This window comes from Panthera leo, chromosome D3, assembly GCF_018350215.1.
Source record: "Panthera leo isolate Ple1 chromosome D3, P.leo_Ple1_pat1.1, whole genome shotgun sequence".
Classification (NCBI taxonomy): Eukaryota; Metazoa; Chordata; class Mammalia; order Carnivora; family Felidae; genus Panthera; species Panthera leo.
In genome coordinates, this window is record NC_056690.1 from 79,491,509 (window position 1) to 79,514,389 (window position 22,881).

General features: G+C 44.0%; 1 protein-coding gene and 1 long non-coding RNA gene across 3 annotated transcripts in view; one reads left to right on the plus strand and one right to left on the minus strand.

The window, feature by feature from the left end:
- LOC122203589 overlaps window positions 1-10,967 on the minus strand; it is a 163,402-nt gene extending 152,435 nt beyond the window's left edge. The window contains exon 1 of one of the 2 annotated variants that reach the window (XR_006195259.1): window positions 10,870-10,967. This is a non-coding gene — a long non-coding RNA (uncharacterized LOC122203589). Of the gene's footprint in view, window positions 1-10,440; window positions 10,713-10,869 lie in introns of those variants that run through there. The other variant, XR_006195258.1, reaches the window with a different exon arrangement.
- The window catches only part of CDH20 (cadherin 20), a 50,682-nt gene extending 39,179 nt beyond the window's left edge, over window positions 1-11,503 (plus strand). The window contains exons 9-11 of the mRNA XM_042910539.1: window positions 1,255-1,372; window positions 6,040-6,291; window positions 10,526-11,503. Of these exons, the coding sequence (XP_042766473.1) occupies window positions 1,255-1,372; window positions 6,040-6,291; window positions 10,526-11,031 (876 nt within the window). The 3' untranslated portion in view covers window positions 11,032-11,503. The remainder of the gene's footprint in view (window positions 1-1,254; window positions 1,373-6,039; window positions 6,292-10,525) is intronic.
- The last annotated feature ends 11,378 nt before the right edge of the window (window positions 11,504-22,881 follow it).

The window sequence follows — 22,881 nt, forward strand, 5'->3', positions numbered from 1 at the left end:
TTTGCCGCGGGCTTCCCTGGAAGGATGTGGTAAGTGTGAGTAGGTGACTCTCAGCAAATGAGACAATCCTCAAAGAGACTGACAAATCTGGGGCATCAAATCCTTCACTGAAGGGGGATCTGAACAACGCAGTGTCCACCAGAAGGCCCCCAGCTGGGAGCCTCCCTCTCTTGTTATTTAACCTTCGGTATACTGAGGGGTAGCATTACCCCCCTTAATTTACAGAGGAAGAAATATAGACTAATAAGCAAGCCGACCTGGGCCCGCCAACTGACCCTTGATGCTCTGGTTTCTACCCTGGCAGAGAAGCATAACCCGTTTTAAACAGCAGGAAGGTCAAGTCTACAGGTTCAGGCCCAAGACGGGTGGGAGGTATCTGTGGCATTGGTTGGTAGAGGAAACACATAGGAAGGTGACCATCCATTCAACACTTTTTCTATATCCCTCCCAGTTGGCCTGCTGCTTTTTCAATCGCATATTCTGCACTGCTTTCTTTAGTAGCTTTTTTACCATGCCCTTTATAACCCTCCTAGCAACGTACTACTTTGAAAAGCACTATGGAAAAGGCAAAGTTTGGGCCAAAGAGCTCAAAAGAAAGCCATCCCTTCTTTTGTTCTCCTCGCCCCCAAACCCTGCTTCTGACGCCAGTCTGTTCCACATATCCCACCCGACATCTTGGGCTCTCCACGTTTCCTAGCTCCCCTTCCAGCCAACCAAAAGCAACTGCCCTGTGACCCATCCCCTCCCAGCTGTGTTCCATTAACCTGACACAGTAGATGTTGACGTGTCTATTTCTCTTCTAGGTACTGGTCATTTTTCAATAGAGGCTTCTCAAAAATAGCAATCTGACCCCGAAATATTAACCCAAATGGTGAGGTTAAGTAGGTGAAGTAGAAGAATGGAAAACAGAAACAAGCAGGGCCTTGTGGCATCCCACAGTGTTCTTACCCAGTCTTCTCTTTAGACTGCTTAAAAACACTGGTGTTGGTGTGAGAATTTGTTACGCTGATGCCTAACCCCTGAAGTATTCAGGTAACATTCACCATGTGCCAAATATGTACTCAGGCCCAATAATAAAGACCAAAATTCAATCTTGAGGGGTGTGATGCCATGGAGAGTTTCCAGGTAAGTTTCAGGATGCCTTTCTCATTAGGTAAAACAATCCACTATCGGATTTTAGGGCTTGGGATCTCACGGGGTCCTGACGATTTTTCTTCTGACTCTGACTCACATGACTCCGTGTCACCCCCTCAGCTGATCCAGACAGTGAGTGCCGTGGACCTAGACGACCCACACAGCGGTCAGCACTTCTACTACAGCTTGGCTCCCGAGGCTGCTAACAACCCCAACTTCACCATTCGGGACAACCAAGGTAACCAGGTGGATAGGTGGCCACCAATGCTCTTCTAGCTTGGGCTGGAGACTTCTGTTTACTCTACCATGCAAACAGTGTCACGCCAAAGGTCACCTGCTCTTTAGCAGCAGCAAAGACATTAATGCTCATTTGCAGTGTCTTTTAAAGTTTTGTTTCAAAACATCAAAGAAAAAAAGAATGTCCTCTGCTGATTCCGAAACTTTCAGTTCGTTGACAAATGTTTGAGAGCTGCCTCTGTGTGAGACACTGTGCCAGGCACACAGGCAAAAGCCTTCCTTCTTTCCCACAGATAACAGCCATGTCTGTATGTTCTATAACTATGGGGGAAATCTGAGAAAGATAGAAATTGAACTAGACAAAGAGAGAAACCTGAGGGAACGTGTCTGGGCAAGCATCAAAGGGGATGACAGTAAAGAGCTCCCAGAACAAAAGGGAGACAAAGCCTAAGATAACAAAGGACAAATATAGGATCACAAAGAGTAGTCTGAGCACTGAAACAACTTTATTACTTTAGAATGGTTTTAAAAAGAAAGAGTCAGGTGGGGTTTCCTATTCTAGAAACCATTCCCCACTACAACTTAGCTGGAATGGAATTGTAGACCCCTCTTTTCCAGTAAGCACTCTGATCAGCTAGGAAATTTGTAAACCTAGCACATTCTTCATCGGGCACAGGTGGGAAAAGGAGGGGCTTCTGTTCTCCAGCCAGATGATTTTCAAAGGAGATCAGAAAAAAAATTTTAAACTGTCAAGTGAACTCCTTCTGTTACTAACTCTGCTACTTTCTGTCTGAGCTTGCGGAGAGAGATCGTCACTTCTCTGGGCTCTACTAGCCTCATTTTTATTCCAATTATAAAATATTAATTGTCACTGTATAACAATCTAAACAAAGGGTAACAAAAAGTCATGACTAGGCCTGCCTGGTCTTAGTCTCAAACACCAATTATTTGAGACTTAAAGTATTAATTCCACCCCCCCATCATATTCTGCCATTAAAACTTAAGACTATTAAACCTGTTTTCTTTTACGTGGAAAATGTTCCTCCAAGTCTTTCCTTTAACCTTCTACATGCTATCATAAAATCACTCTAACAATTCTGGAAGGAAGGGTAATATAAATCATAACAACAGAAGTACTACAATTACACATCCCAACATTTTTATTGGATCAAAGTTTGAAGTATTCATTTATCTGCTTCACAGGGAAATCCTTCCTACAAAAAGTGATTTTAGCCCCCTTAGGACTGGTTTTACAGCAGAAACCCTGGGGTTGGGAGGATGATACATTACACCGTTTCTCCACATTTTCAGTGAAATGTCACTCCGTTCTTTCACTCTATTTGTCAGATTCAGTACGGAAACAACATGCAGCAAAATGCTGCAACTTTCTTAAAGATGACTTTGGCCACCAATTCATGGAGCCAATACTTTAAAAAGAAAAGCCACTAGAACATGATGACTATAAAAGAAATGACTCATTACTTGGAAGGTTTTCCAAAATGAAAGTCAGCACATCTTCAATAGAAACAACGAACTCTTAATTTCCTCATAACAATTATCCCATGAGTACCTTTTACTAAGGCTCATGAAAAATTGAACATCTGATTTGGTGGATCCGCTGTCAGGACTCCAACTCTCGTGCCCTACACATGATATCCTTTTATAAACACAACAGGCACTACCTCAAGTAGCGCCTTTTTAATCCCCAAAGCATTATTAAGAGGACTGTGTGTGTATAACAATTTGCAGTTTCAAACGTATTTTCCCATACTTTGCTTTATTTGATATTTTTAATAATCTTCTAAGGTTTCAAGGAAGTTACTAATCCCTCCGATTCTCATTGTCTCATTTGATAGATAAGAAAGCAAATGGCCCAAGATTAGAAACTGAGTAGGCTAAGTGTCTTTCACTGGTGTGAAGTGTATCTTCCTGGAGTCAGAGAAAGACAGAAATCGTATGTTTTTACTCATATGTGGAACTTGAGAAACTTAACCGAAGACCATGGAGGAAGGGAAGGGGAAAAAATAGTTACAGACAGAGGGAGAGGGAGGTAAACCATGAGAGACTCTTAAATACAGAGAACAAACTAAGAGTTGATGGGGGATGGGGGAAGAGGGAAAAATCGATGATGGGCATTGAGGAGGGCCCTTGTTGGGATGAGCACCGAGTGTTGATGTAAGCGACGAATCATGGGAATCTACCCCAAAACCAAGACCACACTGCATACACTATATGTCAGCCAACTTGACAATAAATTATGTTACAAACAAAATAATGAAGTAAGTAAGCATTTAGAGTAGAACTAGAATTTGGGAACGGTTTCAGAAAAAAAAAATGTTTTGTGTCACCTTGGAAACAAATATTGCTTCCAAATGGGTTACTAAAGCCCTAATTATCATGTTCAACAAAATCTTCACAAGTGGCTACTATATGCCAGACCCCTTCTAAGACTAGACTTAGCAACACAATGCTCTGATCTTTTTTATTTAACTGTAAATAATTCTAAGATCAAGAAGCATGTTGTGTAAGTAGGCATGATATAATACTTTTATGAAATTCATCTCTGGTCAAGCTTTCTACAAGTCTTACAACCTAGCCTTGATTAAACTGAAAAATAAAAAACAAAACAGCATTCTGTCTGAAAAAAACTTGGTTTCTGGAAACACAAAATTAACACTGTGAAAAAGAATTAATAATACTTAGCTACAAAATCTGGACAAACAGAAAAGTAGGTGGGCTGTAGAGTAGATAGAGATACTAATTAATCCTCAGGTTGGCAACGAGTTGCTACATTCCTCCACTGAGAAGGAAATAAAAGAGGAAAGGGGCCTGTACCAAAGCAGGAAGGGATTTCCACTGGCTGGATAATTTTCTAGAGTTAGTATCACTAAACTAAATTAGTAGTTACACAGCACAATAGAAGAAATGTTTATGTGGAGTCAGAGAGACCAGAGTTCAAATCCCAGCTCTGCTACTAAGTAACTTTGAACAAATTATATAATCTCTCTAGGCCTTAACCCATCCACTGCAAAAGGGTCAGATTATCACTATCTCATCAAAGTTGAAAATTAAATGAGATACTGGGTATAAAGACTAAGTATTTGCACATGAGCACTCAGTAAACCATAACTGCTACCATGAAAAGGCAAGGCAAGGAGGAAGTGAAACAGCTAACAAAGGACAATGTGTTCATCAGAATAGGCTAGCCTATGCCGCAGCAACAAATGACACCAAACTTTCAGTGGCTTAACACAACTAAAGTTAATTTCTTGCTCACATAAGGCTGATCGTGGGTGTGAGCAACGAGGACAGCTGTCCACGTAGCTCGGTGTCCCAGGCTGCCTGGATCTCCACCTTGAACGTTCTTGCATAACGCCACGCCAAGGCAAGAGAACACAGACACACACATACCACCTGCTACGTGCTTCTGCCTGGAAGTGACAGGAATCACTTTCGCCCATTTATCGTTATCAAAAGCAAATCCTGTAGACGTGCCAAAATTTAAGAGGGTAGAAAAATATAATCCTTCATTATGTCCAAGAAGGGAAAGAGAACCAGAAATATTGGTATTAATAATGTTCACTTTGGTCAGGCTCTCAGAAGTTTTTGTGTAGTTCTAGACTCTTCCCGGTGAAATGTAAAACACATCCAGAGGACCATCCACGTCGATATTAGCTTTGAGAGTCACTGCCTACATGTCCTACCACATCTCTCAAACTTTTCTTCTACGGAAAATGATCTGAACTTTGCAAAAAATACATGACTTACGATGCAAACCCACTCGAGGAAACGTGAAAACACAGATTAAAAAAATAAAAGATCCCAAAACACTACATTAGGCAAATATAAATATAAATACACACACTCACACACACCACCTTTGTGGAAACACATCAAATAATTTTCTAATCCCTTTAAAACTGGAGGAAAAAAACTAGTATTGCTGACCAGGTACGAATTTTCACCACATTCATATTGTGTAAACTCAGACCACCAAGAAGGGGGGAGATAACAGGGTGTGATTAATCATGTGATTAGGGGATTTCAAGTAAGCTTCTGCTAAATGAGCAGGTTCTTCAGAAAGCACAGGAGGAGGTGGTGACTGTGTTTCAGAGACATAAAAGAAAATAGCAGAAGACGTGAATTCCAGCCAAAATGGCAAAAATAAGCAATCTGCCACAGCCAAGAAGGCTCGTCAGCGTTCTTTTCCTGGAGGCACGAAGCAGCCCTGTGGCCTTGGAAACCTGCTGAGCGGGAACAAACAGGGACCACAAGTGGCCAATGATTGTTCATTTATATCAAGCTTTCACAGGAACATTTCAGTTAGATCTGAAGTCTAACAGTTTGCCCTGGGCACTTTATGTCACAAAGGGTAAAACAGACTCTCAAAAAGGGTTTCTCTCCTAGGCCTCAGGGTTTTGCCTAGAAGCAAGCAAAAATCCAATGTGTCTGAATTCAAATGCTGATCCACACAAACCAGGAGTGGCTGCAGCTAAATGCCTCCAGCAAATGTGCGACCGTCCCTCTCTGCCCATCCCACAGCCCATCCCTGCGCTCTTGCTTTCCTCAACCCAAGAAGTTAATTCACTCGTCGGTTCTTCCATTTGCTTCTTTCCTCCCATTACCCCTCTCCCCATTTTTCAATCCTGGAATCCCTGTCTTCTTCAGATAACACTGCCCGGATTCTCACCAGGAGGTCTGGCTTCCGGCAGCAGGAGCAGAGTGTGTTTTACCTGCCCATCCTGATAGCAGACAGCGGGCAGCCGGTACTGAGCAGCACGGGCACGCTGACCATCCAGGTGTGCGGCTGTGACGACGACGGCCATGTCCTGTCCTGCAGCCCCGAGGCCTACATGCTCCCGGTCAGTTTGAGCCGGGGTGCCCTCATCGCCATCCTGGCCTGCATCTTCGTCCTCCTAGGTGAGCAGGTGGCTCCCTTCTATTCTGTGGGGTCCCGCAAGTGCCTACTTCGCCATCATCCTAACACAGCTGTTCAGACCCGCTCTTCTACACCAGGCTCGGTGAAAAGGTGACAGAGGGAGGCTGGGAAAAAAGAAAGAGACCAAAGATAGTCCCTTCCTTCAAGGAACACGTGGCCTCTTTGGCCGGATCAAAGCACATCTGTTTCTCTGGCATCTACTCTGGGCCAGGATACCTTTCCATGTGCTGGGATTGATAAAACACACATGTCTGTCTTCACAAAGCTTACTTCAGAACAAAGCAAGCTCATTTTGACACCACAAAATCAACGTGACAATTTGGGGCGGGATACAAGAAACACCTCTTCTAACCCCTTCATTTCAAATAAGTAGGAGCTAAATCACAAAAGGATAGTGACGGGCCCAAGGCCAATTGTCAGAGGCAGAGCAAGAAGTGAAATGCAGCCCAACCCTACACTGTGTATCTCTGTATCTGAGCGGTAAAGGCTCTTCTCCTAAATGTTCATTCTCAACTTCCGGAGGCGGTGTTACAGAGAAGAGGGACAGGGTATCCTGAGGGGACAGGAGACAAGGGTAGGCGTCATTTTAAACAAAGTGGTCAGGGGCGCCTGGATGGCTCAGTCTGTCAAGCGTCAGACTCGTGATTTCAGCTCAGGTCAGGATCTCACGGTTCATGGGTTCGAGTTCCACACGGCGTTCTGCGCTGACAGCGCAGAGCCTGCTGGGGATTCTCTCTCTCCCTCTCTCTCTGCTCCTCCCCCCACCACACACACATGCTTTCTCTCTCTCTCTCTCCTTCTCAAAATAAATAAGCTTTAAAAAAGGTGGTCAGGGCGGGCCTCACTGTAAAGGAGACCTTTGAGCGGAGACCTGAAAGAAGGGACAGAGTGAACCCCATGGGCGTCTGGGAGAACAAGCTCTCCGGGGGCATTAGCACCCCTCCGACGCACCACGGCCATCTAAGGGGGAGCAGAGACTACACAGGGCCCACGGGGCCGGTGTGCCACTGCTGCTGAAATACAAAGATGCAATGACAGGCTAGTGGGAGTGCACCAGTGAGACAGAACCCTTTATTCCTCCTCTCAAATCATACAGTGAGGCTGCCACCCACCTCCCTTGTGTATCAGGCTACTGGAGCAATTATTTTTTAACTCAACACTCAAAAACAAACAACAAAACACCTAAACTAATTCTGGAAACCACAAAAGCATCTGTGCATGTATCCCAACTCTTCTGATTGAATTACTTCACGGCACACATGTTTTGCTTAGAAAAAAAGCAGACACAGAAGAGAGTAATATTATTCAACGTGAAAGAACTCCTAGCGTTCTATGAGGAAAAAGAGTACAGCCCTGCGGATTTAAGTGAGAATAGACATTCAGAAATCCACATAACCCCTTGATCCCAGGTTTACCTATACACCACGAGACTGAGTCAGACCAGAGAAAGAAGGTTCTACGGCAAAATATCAGCACCTGTTTGAATTTCTAGGTCAGTCTATGGAATATGCTTCTCACAAAACATTTACAAATACAACATGTGGTTTGATTGTGTTGTTTTAGTTCAGTGCCATGTGAAGGGAGAAGTAATATAAATAACTAACTTTTCTAAGTCCTCAGATCCCTGGATCAGAGAGAACTGTTTGGTTTCCGCTCCCTGTCTGCATTGACAAATAACACCTTCCTGCAATTCCTTGATTGTCCGTAAGATGGCATTGGGAGTCCTTGAGTGCAGAACAGGATAAACTACAAGAGGCCTTTGAAGGAACTTGCTCCTAGGAGAAATTTCCAAACTGGCTGTCCCTACTTCTATGTTTGGAAAATGTCTGCATTGTAAGTTCACCCTTGCCCACAAAGAGTAGAAAAAGCCATCATTACGGAAAGATTGATTTCAAAAGACTGGCACAAAGAGGCTCTCAAGCTAGAAATGGTGGGCAAGGAGCAATTTATATTGTGCTTCCCAAGCCCATTATGCCTTACCTTTTGAATTGTATGGAATAAATAGACAGCTTTCAGGAGCTAAACTGAGCAGAGCTATGCAACTTTATTTACAATCCTCACAGTTTTAGGCACTTTTATTTCTAAGAATGCACATCCTAAATTAAATATAATTCATAAAACTGAGTAAGATTCAATTGCAGTGGATCTGTCAACAAAATACACTTTGTGGACAATTAAATAAATGTAATTTTGACTTCACAGGATTTTTTTCATGTCTCCAGTATGTATCTACTTCCTAGAAAATCTCATAGGCCCTTTGGACTGTGCCTATAATACTTAAAGAAAAAAACACCCCTAGAACGGACTCTCTTCTGTCCGGGAAGCCTTTCAGTTGAATAGGACCATGTTTCCCAGAATCTGATTTTCAGGGCATTATCCAATACTTGTTATTTAAATCAGATTACCTAAAAAATAAGATATTTTACCTTATTTTGTAAGATATAAGTAAGATTTCTGTACAACAAATACAAGATGGACCAGGTCTATAAGCTGCCTAATTCTCTATCTTCAGAATTCTTTCCAGAATATATTCAAAGACTTTTCTAATTTTGCTTCCTAGCATTTTCTAAACTACCACACTAGCATCCCAATGTAATCTATGTGAAGGTTTTCCAGTCCCCTAGGAAGAATTACTTGGTCCTGCTTCCGTATTCTCTTTGCAACACTTAGAACCCTCTGATAGGCCCTATCACTGCCTGACTTGCATTAACCATCAGTGCCCACAACCTCCTTAGATTACAAGCTTATAAGAGCAAAAATCATCAGTGTTGTTTCTCTTTTGCTTTGCACAGTGCCTAAAACAATATCTGAGTTTAGTAACTGTTTACTGAACCCCACAAACAGAGCATGTTCACACAGAATCCCATTCATCCAGCCTGCATCCATCCAGATCACGCCCCAGCCTCCCACGCCCAGTTTAAGCCCCTACTTGTTTAGGGCCTTGTTAGTCCACTTCTCTGAAATCACACAATCCGGTAGTCCATGAGCTGTATTCTGGCACACAGAGAAAACACACGAGAATATATCATTGTTTCCTGGGTGTGCATTCTGTCACCCAAGCTATTTGGGAATATATTAGGTACGAACATTATTAAATGCAATTTACGGAAAGCACCTTCTACATTCAAATTTTTTAAATCGTTACTGTGAAATTTTTTTGTCAGTTCATAATCTTACTGGGCATACAACCAAATTCCACTTTTGTCCCCCTTGGTAAACTGCAGTTTTATTTTGCAATGTTGTCAAGCTGTTACTGTTCACAAGCTGCAACAAAGCGTATCGGGGGAAAAAAAAAATCAATAGCAGTTCTACGGCTAAAACCTCAACACACTTCCTGGAAAACATTTTCAGTCACAGAGATAAACAGTTCAATGGGATTATCTCTCTCTCTCCCCTTTAAACCCCAGGGAACACATCCTGGAAAAAAATACGTTTGTTGGGATAAAATTTTATCCAAATCTGCAAGGGCACATCTAACAGCGTGGTGCTTCTTTGAGAACATGATGGATTATATAAAATGTCACTGCTCATTCCCTCCCTTCCATGAACATCCCTGGAGCCAGAGTCCCCACCACTGCCTTAATGGAAGGCTGTCTGAAGAATCAGAGTTTATTGGAAAACAGCGCTCCCTTACACTTGTTTTTGAAAGAGGTATAAAAAGACTAAGACTTCGATTCATACTTAGCCTATGTCTACATGCATACGTATTAGTGTATGATATTTACACAGCAGGATCCTATTTAGATACTAATGTTAAAAAAAAAAAAAAAGCCGTATTCCACCTACATAATAAGATTTCCACGTTATAATCGGAGAAATGTATACTGTCCTGATCCCTGGCATAGACTCTATGGCGGGCCACAAGGCTCTGTGCTTAGTTAATGGGATTGTATTTTGGGTGGCTGGCTGGACACATACCCCCCCCCCCCAACACACAATTTCGAAGCAATAAGCTAATGCAACGAGACTTTATATACAACTTCTCCTAAGTGGACCGCTTGGAAAAAATAGAAGGCTTCGTGTGCCTACACAACCTGCCCTACAGAACGGGTGAGAACGAGGCCGACCCTGGGGTTTAACGTATCCAAATGCGGTCCCTGAGCTCACAGCCCAAAGAACTCTCCCGGTACCTGTGGTCAGTCATGAATATTTCAAGTCACGGCACACACGGCCAGGTCTCCCGGGTAAATATCCTGTCGTCTTTGTTTCCGGCAGTGCTGGTGCTGCTCATTTTGTCCATGAGGAGGCACCGGAAACAACCGTACATCATCGACGACGAGGAGAACATCCACGAGAACATCGTCCGCTACGACGACGAGGGCGGCGGCGAGGAAGACACCGAGGCCTTCGACATCGCGGCCATGTGGAACCCGCGGGAGGCGCAGGGGGGAGGCGCCCCCAAGACGCGGCAGGACATGCTGCCCGAGATCGAGAGCCTCTCCCGCTACGTGCCTCAGACGTGCGCCGTGAGCAGCACGGTCCACAGCTACGTGCTGGCCAAGCTCTACGAGGCCGACATGGACCTGTGGGCCCCGCCCTTCGACTCCCTCCAGACGTACATGTTCGAGGGGGACGGCTCCGTGGCCGGGTCGCTGAGCTCCCTGCAGTCGGCCACGTCGGACTCGGAGCAGAGCTTCGACTTCCTGACGGACTGGGGGCCCCGCTTCCGGAAGCTGGCGGAGCTCTACGGGGCGTCGGAGGGGCCCGCGCCCCTGTGGTGACGGAAGCCGGGAGGCAGGCGCGCGTCCAAACCCAGACGTTCTCGGCGGACGCTCGCCGTGGGCGCCGCCGACCGCACGAGCAATACTGTGCTGGAGAGCGAGAACGGGGTGAGCGGCGAAGAGAGCTCTCTCTGGATCAGCTTTACTTGGTTACCTTAAGTTAAGTAATCAAAAGGAAACACAGGAAGAGGGGGGCAGTAACTCCAATTACCTTTCTTTTCTTTTTCCTTTTTTCGTTTCAATTTTTGTGACACTGTCTGCCAGGGCTTGGAGCCCAAGGTTAAGTACTGGCGAGCTTGGCTTTTCTCTGCCACGCGCCAAGGCCTTGGTCCCTTGGCCACCGCTGAGAGTTTCTGGTCTTACATACACAGGTGGCGAGTGAAAGAAAGTCTGACTCCTCATATCCTTTTCTTTGTCTTTCTTCCTCCCTTTTAAAAAAAAAAAAAAATCTTCTTTTAGTCTCCATTTAAGAGTTTTGCTGGTTCATCAAACCGCACAAACCAACCCACACAAAAGAACACTGAAAACTTGTTATTCGGTGAAATTAACCTACTTGTCCTGGGATGGATGGCATTTCTTTTAACCCTTTTGAGACAAGGTTAAGGCGAATCGGCCTTGCATGATGGGTGGGTGGGGGATGGGAGAAGGAAGAGGCATTGACTTTGTGCTCAAGTTTAACGGCTGAACCAAGAGTTGTTGGCATTAGGATGGCTCCAACGCCATCAAGTTAGAGTGCCCTGTTCTCTCGGCTCTTTAACGGTGCCCCTGCAAAATTGTTCAGAACGAAACCAGAAAATCTGCCTCTTTTGCACTGTAGATGTCTCTTCCATGTGCCAAATGTGAAGATTAGATGCTACAAATGAAAGCCAAATAAAAAGAAGTATCTGATAAAAGCATGGGTTAGAGGGCTTTCCTAATCTGTGTGAGGTCAATCCAAGGGATGTTTACATACTGTAGATAACCTACTTGAACAAAAATCAGTATTATAGAGAATAAATGGATGTAAGAAAATTACATGTATAAGTTTTGTATATTTGTTAATAATTTTGGTAATAAATATGATGTACTGCATCTCAGTACCCTAGCGCTTCTTTTAATAAAAGCTAAATAGAAGGGAAAGTCTATGGCACATTTGTTTAATTGCTGAGCCCAAAGGAGGCTTTGTGATCTTGACCTAGCCTTAGGTTCCCGGGGCTGGAGCTGATTCATAAGGCAAAGGCAACAGCAAAGAAGTATGAGGCTATGCATCCCTTTTCAGTCGCTGATCATAGGAACGTTGTGGTTCCTACCGTTAAGCTTTTCATGAACACTCTTCATTACCCCATCTCTGGAAAGAGTAAAGGACGATTTGGTAACATCAATGATATAATGGTGAATTTTGCCCGTATTTTTCATTTTGTGAGAGGGTTTTACACATAGCCACCAAGGAGGCACGCCACTAGGCTACTTTTACCACTGTTCTATTGGTTCTGTTGGTCGATCAAACATATACAAATTCATGTGTGCAAATAGGTACAGCTCACCAACACTGGATGAGTTCACGGAAGGCTGGGACCATATTTTTATTCTTCTTTCTTTGCCCCGCAGTTGATTGTGAACAAAAGTGTTTTCTGTGGATCTTGTTTATAGAAATGGATATCAAATTTTAATGGGTATCAGCATCCTGGAACACTTGTTAAACGATAGCTTGTTGGGCCTTACCTCCTCCCTGCACCCCCCACCCCCACCCCAGATTGGAATTTAGTTGATCTGGGGAAATTTGCATTTCTCACAAGTTTCTAGGTGGTGCCAATGCTGCTGGTCCAGAGATCACACTTTCAGAACCTATGGTGTATGGCCTCTCTCTCTCAAACATAAGAAGATTAGATTATCAGCCCACTTGCTCTGGAAGCCAACCCATCCATAAAATGGTGTGAATTTCTTTTCCGGTATAAAGAACAGTTTGGCAGAAATGTGTGAGAGGGCTGATGAGGGTCCAGGAGCCAGAAGGATGTGCTTTATGGTCTATTATATGGTACACTAATAACCAAGTAAATTCGCATCATCAGCCTTCAGCATACTAACCCCTTCTTCCTATGAAAGCTCTCATAATCCTCTATCGGGGTCAATGGTATAAAAATAAACAAAGTTAGCAAAGAAAGAAAGCATGAACTTGTGTTCAAACTAGGCTCTACAACATACCAGTTATTTGAATGTGGCCAAATTAACCCCTATATCATTTTTCCTTTCTGTCACTAGCCATGAGGATAATTGTGTGACTATTTCACTTTGTATTGCATGTGTTAAAAACTGAGAACAGCTGCTCTCCTAACCACGGGAGGTTATCATGCCCCACATCCTGCAAATGTGGTACCCATGATACTGGGCATGAAGTGATTAAACAATCTCCTGGAGCTTCTGGTCCCTGGGAGGATGTTTAATGGTGTGATACAGGAAGTGGGAGAGAAGCACAGAATGAGAGATCCATTTCAGCTCACAATTTAAGCTGAAAAAGATGTTCCCTCCAAATGGGTTTTAAAATTCTCTTTCCACTGCCACAGTTTGCCACAAATGCTGGCCCCTCTGAAAAGAAAACATTATCACCACCAGACAGAATGCAGGATGTGATCAGGTTAGGCAAAAGAGCTGTAAAAATATCCAGCCATTTCTTTGTTAAAACGTAAAGGAGCTAGCCTATAATTTACACGTTGGGGGAAAACAGGAGCGTCCGTAGAAATCCATTGATAAGACTGTCTGAAATTATTCTGGATCCAGAGCCCAAGCAGATAAAAATTATCAATGAATTTTCTGAATCAAAAACAGTAGAAAATCCCAACATAACAGATGGCAAAGACAAAGATGGAGTGGTTCACACAAGGAAGAATCTGTAAATCCTGAACACAAAATTCAGACAAGACAAAATCAGTGCAGGCACACTGATTACAGGTTGTTGCTAGTTCACTGGTGATGCAGAACTAGACCTTGATGTCAGAATTCATAATATATTATTTATAGTCATGGGACTACATTAACATAGGATACACTTTACAAGTAGCTCTTGTTGCAGATGGGCTTATTCTCAAGTCCATTCGTCATCTTTGTAATGGAGCTAAAGAACTCTAAATATTTTTATGCATAAATACCTGGATTTGGGAGGCTTTTGCCTGATTCTAAGGGTCAAGGTTCTGATCTAGGGAGTGGACAAAAGTACATCAAGGAATCCTTTTTAAAATTATCCAATAATGGGGCGCCTGGGTGGCTCAGTTCGTTGGGCGTTCAACTTCGGCTCAGGTCATGATCTTGCAGTTGGTGAGTTCAAACCCTTTGTCGGGCTCTGTGCTGACAACTTGGAGCCTGGAGCCTGCTTCGGATTCTGTGTCTCCCTCTCTCTCTGCCCGCCCGCCTTGTGCTCTGTCTCTCTCTGACTCTCAAAAATAAATAAATGCAAAAAAGAAAAAAATTTCAAAATGATCTACTAATGAGACATATCTGTCTCTTGTGATTCATGTTGTGCAAAAATCATGAGTACTAATTATAGTATGTGCAATTAACTACAACATTAACCCCAAACAAAATTTTTCTTAAATCTGAAATAAATTTCAGAGACAAGAGACTTACAAATCCTACCCCATGTGTTTGGCCACATTTTTGGTTTTGAAAGGATTGTCAGGGGGCTGACGATGAAGGAGTTTCTTCCACTCCAATACTTATGCTACTGTGGCCACTTTTCTGGTACCTATGATAATGAGGGCTACTTCCCATCCCAGAAAGCCTTAGACTACTTCTCAAGAGTATCAACTCTTGGGGTGCCTGGGTGACTCAGTTGGTTAAACAGCTGACCTCGGCTCAGGTCATCATCTCACAGTTAATGAGTTTGAGCCCCACATCGGGCTCTGCACTGATGGCTCAGATCCTGGAGCTGACTTCAGATTCATTTTCTCTCTCTCTCTCTCTCTCTCTCTCTCTCTCTCTCTCTCTCCCCCCCCCCCCCACTTCTCACACTCTGTCTCTCCCTGTCTCTCAAAAAAAAAATGAATAAACAAAAAAAATTAAAAAGAGCAGCAACTCTCAAAAGCCAGTAAAACTACTTTTCTAATTTTTCAGAAGAGCTGGATCCTAGCTCTCTTGTACTATTTCTATGTCTTCCCCTTCCGCCCTAATAACTTATTTTGTGACCATTGCTGCATAAAAGGACATTCCAAACTTAGTGGTGTAAAAGGACAATGACTTTAGCATGCTTACAGATTCTGAGGGTTGGGAATTCAGGAAGAATCCATCAAGGACACCTCCTCTCTGCTCCACAATGTCAGGACCTTAGCTGGGGTGATCAAGGTCTGGGGGTGACTCATCCATCTCCTCCATATGTCTTGGGCTTGGTGCTGGCCATCCAGACCTGACGGAACTGGCAACTTGTTGCCTCCTCGTGGCTGCTTGGACTTCCCCACGACACCAGAACTGGATTTCGGGAGTGAACGTCACAAGAAAAGGCGGAAGCTGAATCATCTTTTATGACTTCGGAAGTCACATAACATTACTTCCGAAGTAGTCACAAGCCTCCCCATATTGAAAATGAGGAAACCTAGACTCCACCTCTCAACGGGAAGAGTGTCAGAGCTACAGTGTAAGAAGAACCAATGTGCCCATTGTTGGACAATATGATCAACCACATTATCTCTCCCCTTTTCTGCCTACCTCCTCCCTCTATTCCAGGAATCATTCTTGGTTCCATTCACCATTTCCTTTCTCTCTTCCACTCCTCCTTCTCTCCAAAGACTACATTCTTGTCCTAGGGGTATATTATTCTTCTCTGAAATTCAGTTGTATCCCTACCACACAGTACTTTCAGAAGTAAATTAATATTTCCAGAAAACAGGAAAATACCCAACAAGCATGTGTGTGTGTGTGTGTGTGTGTGTGTGTATGTGTATGACAAGCATATATTTTTATTGAGGTGTAATTAACATACAATAAACTACACATATTTAAGGTAGACAATAAGGGTTTTTTGAGAGAGGGGGGCAGGGTGTGCAAATGCATGCACACACACAACTGGAGAAGGGGCAGAGAGAGAAGAGAGAGAGAACCTTAAGCAGGCTCCTCACCCAGTATGGAGTCCAAAACAGGTCTCAATCTTGAGAGCATGACCATGAGATCATGACCTGAGCCAAAAATCAAGGATCAGACACTTAACCAACTGAACCACACAGATGTCCCCAATTTAATAAGTTTTGGCAAATATGTAGACCCATGAAGCCATTACCACGATCAATCATGAAGCCAAATCACAATCAACTATATCTGTCACCCCTAAAGGTTTTCTCACACCCCTTTATGATACACCCTTTCTACACCTGCCTATCACCCCCAACTCTAAGCAACCACTGTTGTGCTTTCTATAGACTAGCTTGCATTTTCTAGAGTTTTATATAAATGAAATTATATAGTGTGTGCTTTTTCGTGTGTGGAGGTGGAGATCTGGATTCTTTCACTCAGCATTAGTTTGAGATTCATCCAGATCACTGTGTGTGTCAGTAGTCCATTGCTTTGTATTGCCAAGCAGTATTGTATTATAGATAGACTGCAACTTGTTGGTCCACTCATCCATCAGTCTGCTTGGGCTGCCATAACAAAATACCATAAACTGGGTGGCTTACACAACAGAAATTACTTTTCTCACAGTTCTGGAATCTGGAATTACAAAATCATGGGTGCCAGCATGGTTAGGTGCTGAGGATGACCGTCTCTCTAGTTTGCAAATGGCTGCTTTCTCATGGTGTCCTCACATGCTAGAGAGAGCAAGTGAGCTCTCTGGTGTTTCTTCCCATAAAGACACTAATGCTCTTAGATTAGTGTCCCATCCTCATGACCTCATTCAATTTTAGTTACCTCTTTACTCCAGTCATAGTCACATTAAGCATTGGGGCTTCAGCATATGAATTTTGGAGAAACACAGTCCATAGCAATTCACATGTTGATGGACATCCATGTTGTTTGCAGCTTTCGGCCAATACAAGTTAAGCTGCTATGAGTATTTGCATATGAGTCTTTGTACAGACATATTTTTTTTTTTTCCTCTTGGATAAAAACATAGGAATGGAATGGCTGGAATCATAGGGTGAATATATGTTTTGTTTTGTTTAACTGCCAACCTGTTTTCCAAAGTCTTTTCATCATTTTACATCCCCACCAGCAGTGTATGAGAGCTCTATTTCCTCCACAACCTCATCACCCCTTGGCATGGTCAGTTTTTTTTCATTTTGGTCATTACAATAGAAGTATTATAGTATCTCACTGTGGTTCTTGTGTCTGACAGCTTAGTGATTCATAATGTTGAACATTTCTCTGCATTTTTTTGCTTTCCATTTATCTTCTCTAGTGGCGCATCCAGATGTATTTGCCCATTTTTAATTGAGTTGTTTGTTTCATTATTGTTGAGTTTTGAGATTTCCTTGTATTTTCTGCATACAAGTCCTTTATCGGGTATATGCTTTGCAAAGATTTTCTCCCAGTCTGTGGCTTGTCTGTTCATTCCTTTAACAATGTCTTTTGAAGGACAGGAGTTTTTTATTTTAATGAAACCCAATTCATCAATTATTCTCTTATAGATTGTGCTTTGGTGTCATTTCTAAGAGATCTTTGCCTACCCAAGGTCACAGAGATTTTCTTTCATGCTTTATTCTAGAACTTTTATGGTTTCTGGTTTTAATGTCTATGATTCATTTTGAGTTTATTTTTATAGTTTAGCAGGTTTGAATTGAAACTCTCTTTTTTCTTTTTTTCACATATCAATATCCAATTGTTCTAGCTCATTTGTCCCATTATTATAGCTCCATGTTTTTAAATGTTTATTTATTTTTGAGAGAGAGAGAGAGAGTGTGAGCCAGGGAAGGGCAGAGAGAGGGACAGAGGATCCAAAGCAGGCTCTGTGCTGACAGCAGAGAGCCAGTGTGGGGCTCGAACTCACGAACCCATGAGATCATGACCTGAGCCAAAGTCAGACCTTTAACCAACAGAGATACCCAGGCACCCCCAGCTCCATTTTTAAAGGACTATCTAAGGGCTATTTTTTTTTTAACTATACTGTGTTTGAGCCTTGTTGTGAGTTGAATTGTGTCTGCCAAAAGATATGTTCAAGCCCTAACCCTCAGTACCTGTGAATATGACCTTATTTGGAAAGAGGGTCTTTGATTACAGATGTAATCAAGTTGAGATGAGGTCATACTGGATTAGAGTGGGCCCTTATCCAATGACTGCTGTCTCTATGGAAGAGAAAGTTGGGCAAAGAAACAGAGACACAGAGAGGGTAGCACCATATGACAACAGGCATAGTTGGAGTGATGTGTCCATAAACCAAGAAGCATTGAGGATTGCTTTCAACCACCAAAAGCTAAGAGGGAAGCTTGGGACAAATTCTCCCTCCGAACTTTCAGAAGGAACCAACACTGCCCACACCTTGATTTCACACTCTTGGCTTCCAGAACTGTGAGAGAATAAATGCCCACCATTTTAAACAACCCAGCTTATAGGAATTAGCTATGGCTTCCCTAGAAAACCAATACTAGCCTCATGCAGTACATTTTAAAAGATCTATTTTGGGGGTGCCTGGGTGGTTCAGTCAGTTGAGCGTCGGGCTTCGGCTCAGGTCACGATCTCATGGTTTGTGGGTTCAAGCCCCGTATCGGGATCCATGCTGACAGCTCAGAGCCTGGAGCCCGCTTCGGATTCTGCGTCTCCCTCTCTCTCTGCTCCTCCCCCGCTTGTGCTCTCTCTCCCTCTCAAAAATAAACATTAACAAAACATAATAAATAAATAAAAGATCTATTTTAACGTAAAAAAAAAAAATAAGCATGCATCCTTTACGGGATCCTGTCATTTTGGCTGGATCTACAACACATACACACACACACACACACACACACACACACACACACACACGCCAGCTTCTGTATTAATTAACTAATTTGCGTGTTTGCTTTGTGGGATGTTTGTGATTTCCACCCAGCCGTTGCACGTGTTTCGAGTGTATGGCGAAGGCCTGTGAGGGTGCCCCGTTGTCTGGCAGGCCGCGGGCAGCAGCGGCCCTCGTCAGCTGACTTGGCAGCGCGTGAGCAGCTCTCATGGTTCCAGGCGGGGGGTAGGGAAGAATGAATCACCAGATGGCTCGGAAGAGACACTTGCATTCGTGTGACCCCACCGACGTGAGCGGTGCAGAGAGGTTGCACACAACGGAGAGAGGCATGCTGCTGGCCGAAAACAGCACTAAGTGCCCGCCGGTCCTCAGGCACCACAGTAAAAGGACGATGGTCTGAGTGGCGTCCCCCACTGCGCTGTCACACGGAGCATATGTGCCACGTAGGGGAAGAGCTGTACCGCGAAGCGGAAAAATTCACCTTCAAAGAGCGGGCCGCGTGGTTTCCGTCTGTGCCTCACGCCGCACCCCGGCCACCCCAGGCCCCCTGCTGCGGTCCTCTGTGTTCCCCTGCCAGGCCCATATGTAGTGACAGCCACCCTAATTGCTATTCTTCACTAGCCTCCTGAGGGACACTGGCTGTCCAGCCTGGTGTTTACCTCCACGATTAGCTGCGTCAACCTCAAACCTCATTGTTTGCCGATGACTTCTTGGGACTCTGACTGTTGGACTACATAATGGTCAGTGCAAGATGAGATTCTCAAATGAGGGCCGCTACCTGAGGATGAATATTCATGGCACAAGAGGGGACAGAGGCCCTCATCGGCATGCTCCGGGCTGCCCGACATCACTGCTGATGAGCTGCAGACTTTAGGAAAGAGAAGGGAGCAGGAAACAGCTGGCGATCGAGCAGCTACTGAATGCAGGTACTGTGCCAGGTGTTTTCACGCCAAGTATTTCACACACCTTGAAATATATGCAAAGTACAGACCCAGAATCAGAAAAGGAGATGGAGCCATGTATGGCACATTTACCTCGGATGCTGAGGCCATTGGCCCCTCTGGGAATTGCAACGCGTAATAGGCTCTGCGCGCATTCTTTACCATTGGTTACCGACACCCCTTGTACACCTTGAGCCCTGGAGGGTTGGAGGCTGGCCTTCACAGTGAACGGTGAAGCCAGGTGAGGACAGCTGACGTGAGTCATCCGAGAAATACTGAGCAATCCTGCTTTCGAAGTTCCAGTCTTGGGTTCTTTCCTGAAAGCGTGATTTCACTACAGATGTAAGAGTTCTTTAAAAATAGATGTCATTGGCTAGGACTTCATTATCAAGGACCCAGGTTAATCTCCTCTCAAAGGAGTGGGAGGCTATTTCCGGAGGACGCTGGCATGCCGCCATATCTACAGCGTGTCCCGTACCTACAAACTGGGTACAAATCCTCTATAAACTCAAAGCCACTTACCCCATCCAGACTCCACATGGATCTAAGCATATGCCATGTACACCTCAGGCACATTGGGGAAACAGATTATTTATGGGACTTGGCAGAGAAGTCATTAGCAGGGTTTTTAGTCATAGTCTCAGTGACGGCACCCACTGTGACAGCGAACAGGTAAAGTGAATAATAATACATCCAACTTGGAAGGTCAATTCCTGCTCATATTTCTAATTATTAAGTACACCATTATCGAGGGCCTCTCTGTGGCAGTTTCCCACCGTGGAGACCGTTCATTATTCAAAGCTGTTATTTGTTGCAGACATACACCAGCACAAGCAGAAATCGCTCTAGTACAATCCCTTTATTTGGGGGGAAAAAAGAGTTTTTTTCTCAAAATGGAAGCTGAGTGCTTATTTCTCCTCATTCCATTTCCATGCCATCCTCACTGTTAGAGTTCACTGGTAAACCTGAGGCTCAATTAAAACAGACCTTGATTAGGGAGCACCCTTCCGCCGTGCCTGGGTGGCTCAGTCGGTTGAGCGTCCGACTTCGGCTCAGGTCGTGATCTTGTGGTTCGTGAGTTCAAGCCCCATGTCAGGCTCACTGCTGTCAGTCAGCCTATCAGTACAGAGCCCACTTTGGATGCTCTGCCCCCCCCTCTCTGCCCCCCCCATGTACTCTCTTTCTCTCTCTCTCAAAGACTAAAAACATTTTTAAAAAAGAGATCACCCTTTAGTGCCCCTTTAATTGGTCTGTTGCCCTCCTGTCTAAACACTTTCTTGTGAAGGAAAAGAAAATGATGGGACTCTCCCATTTTATCTCAAAGAGAAAAAAACACATACAAAAAGAAATTTCAGTTTGCAGAAATAGGAACTCACAGCACAGGAGAAGTCTCAATGGGCTCCCCCTCACCAAACATAGACTAGGCTCAAAAACACCAACACAGGAGAAACGTGACCATCTAAATGAGGGTCACATTAATTGTATTACTTGACTGTCCTTGGCCAAGTTTTCTAATAAGGCCCAAATGGATGGATGAGATAAATTGCAAGCTTACGTCAGTAGGTTATTTTTATATCTCCTATATTAACTAGCACACTTGGGAGCCTAAATTATTGAATACTAATCATAAGACTATTCATGGGATGACCCTATATCCTTTGTCCTTCTGTTTTTAAGTCTTTGCTTATAAATGGCATTATTACCCACGGCCGTGTTCTAAGAGTTTGCTCAGCATCATATTAGTGGTTTCATCCAAGTGCCACACCACGGGGGAGTATATTCTGCCTCTCCAAAGTAATAAGCATGGTGACGTCAATGTGTAGTCACTGCTGAAAGAAAGCTGCATCTCAATGTGGTGGACATTAGGGCTGTTCACAAATATTCCACTTCTCCTCCTTACAAGCACACAGTAGGTCTGCGCTTCCCTACCTTCTATGGTCAGACCTGGCCGTGTGACTGCACTGAGTTAATGAAACATGGGCAGGAGCCTTACCAGTCAATGTAGGAATTGCCACATTCCCTGACCCAGCTACAGTGATGTTTAAAGTCTACTCTAAGGTGGAGCCTCTGTCTGCTTAGGTCTCTGAGTGGCTGTGTTAAGTAGGGTCCCCCTGCTGGCTTGTAGCCCGAGATAGAAATGAGAGCTGTCCTATGACAGAGACATCAACTTTTGTAGTATTAAGCAACTGAGATTTGGGAGTTACTTATCAGTGCAGTATAACTTAGCCTATCCTGACTAATACAACAAAAATTGTTAACTTCTCTAAGAAGAGAAACTAGGGCAGGGTGCCTGGGTGGCTCACTCGGTTAAGCCTCTGACTTTGGCTCAGGTCGTGATCTCACAATTCCTGAGTTTGAGCCCCACCTCGGGCTCTGTGCTGACAGCTCAGAGCCTGGAGCCTGCTTCAGATACTGTGTCTCCCTCTTCCTCTGCCCCTCTCCCACTCATATTCATTCTCTCTCTCTCTCTCTCTCTCTCTCTCTCTCTCTCTCTCTCTCTCTCAAAAAATAAACATTAAAAAAGAGAGAGAAACTAGGGGTGCCTGGGTGGCTCGGTCAGCTGAGTGTCCAACTCCTGATTTCAGCTCAGGTCATGATCTCAAAGTTCATGACTTCAAGCCCCGCATTGGGCTTTGTGCTGACAGCATGGAGCCTGCTTGGGATTCTCTCTCTCCCTCTCTCTCTCTGCCCCTCCCCTGCTTGCATGCGTACGTGTGTGTGTGTGTGTGTGTGTGTGTGTGTGTGTGTGTGTGTGTTCTCTCTCTCTCAAAATAAATAAATGTTTAAAGACATAGAGTAGCACTGCATCCCGAGATGGACAGGCACAGAGGCAGTGTGGCCATGTGACAGTGGACACAGATTAGAAAGACGCAGCTATAAGCCCAAGTTTGCAGGCAACCACCGGATGCTAGGAGAGAAGCATGGACAGATACTCCCTCTGAACCCCCAGTAAGTTACCAATCCTGCCGATACCTTGATTTTTGGACTTCTTGGCATCGAGAGCTATCAAAGAATAAATTC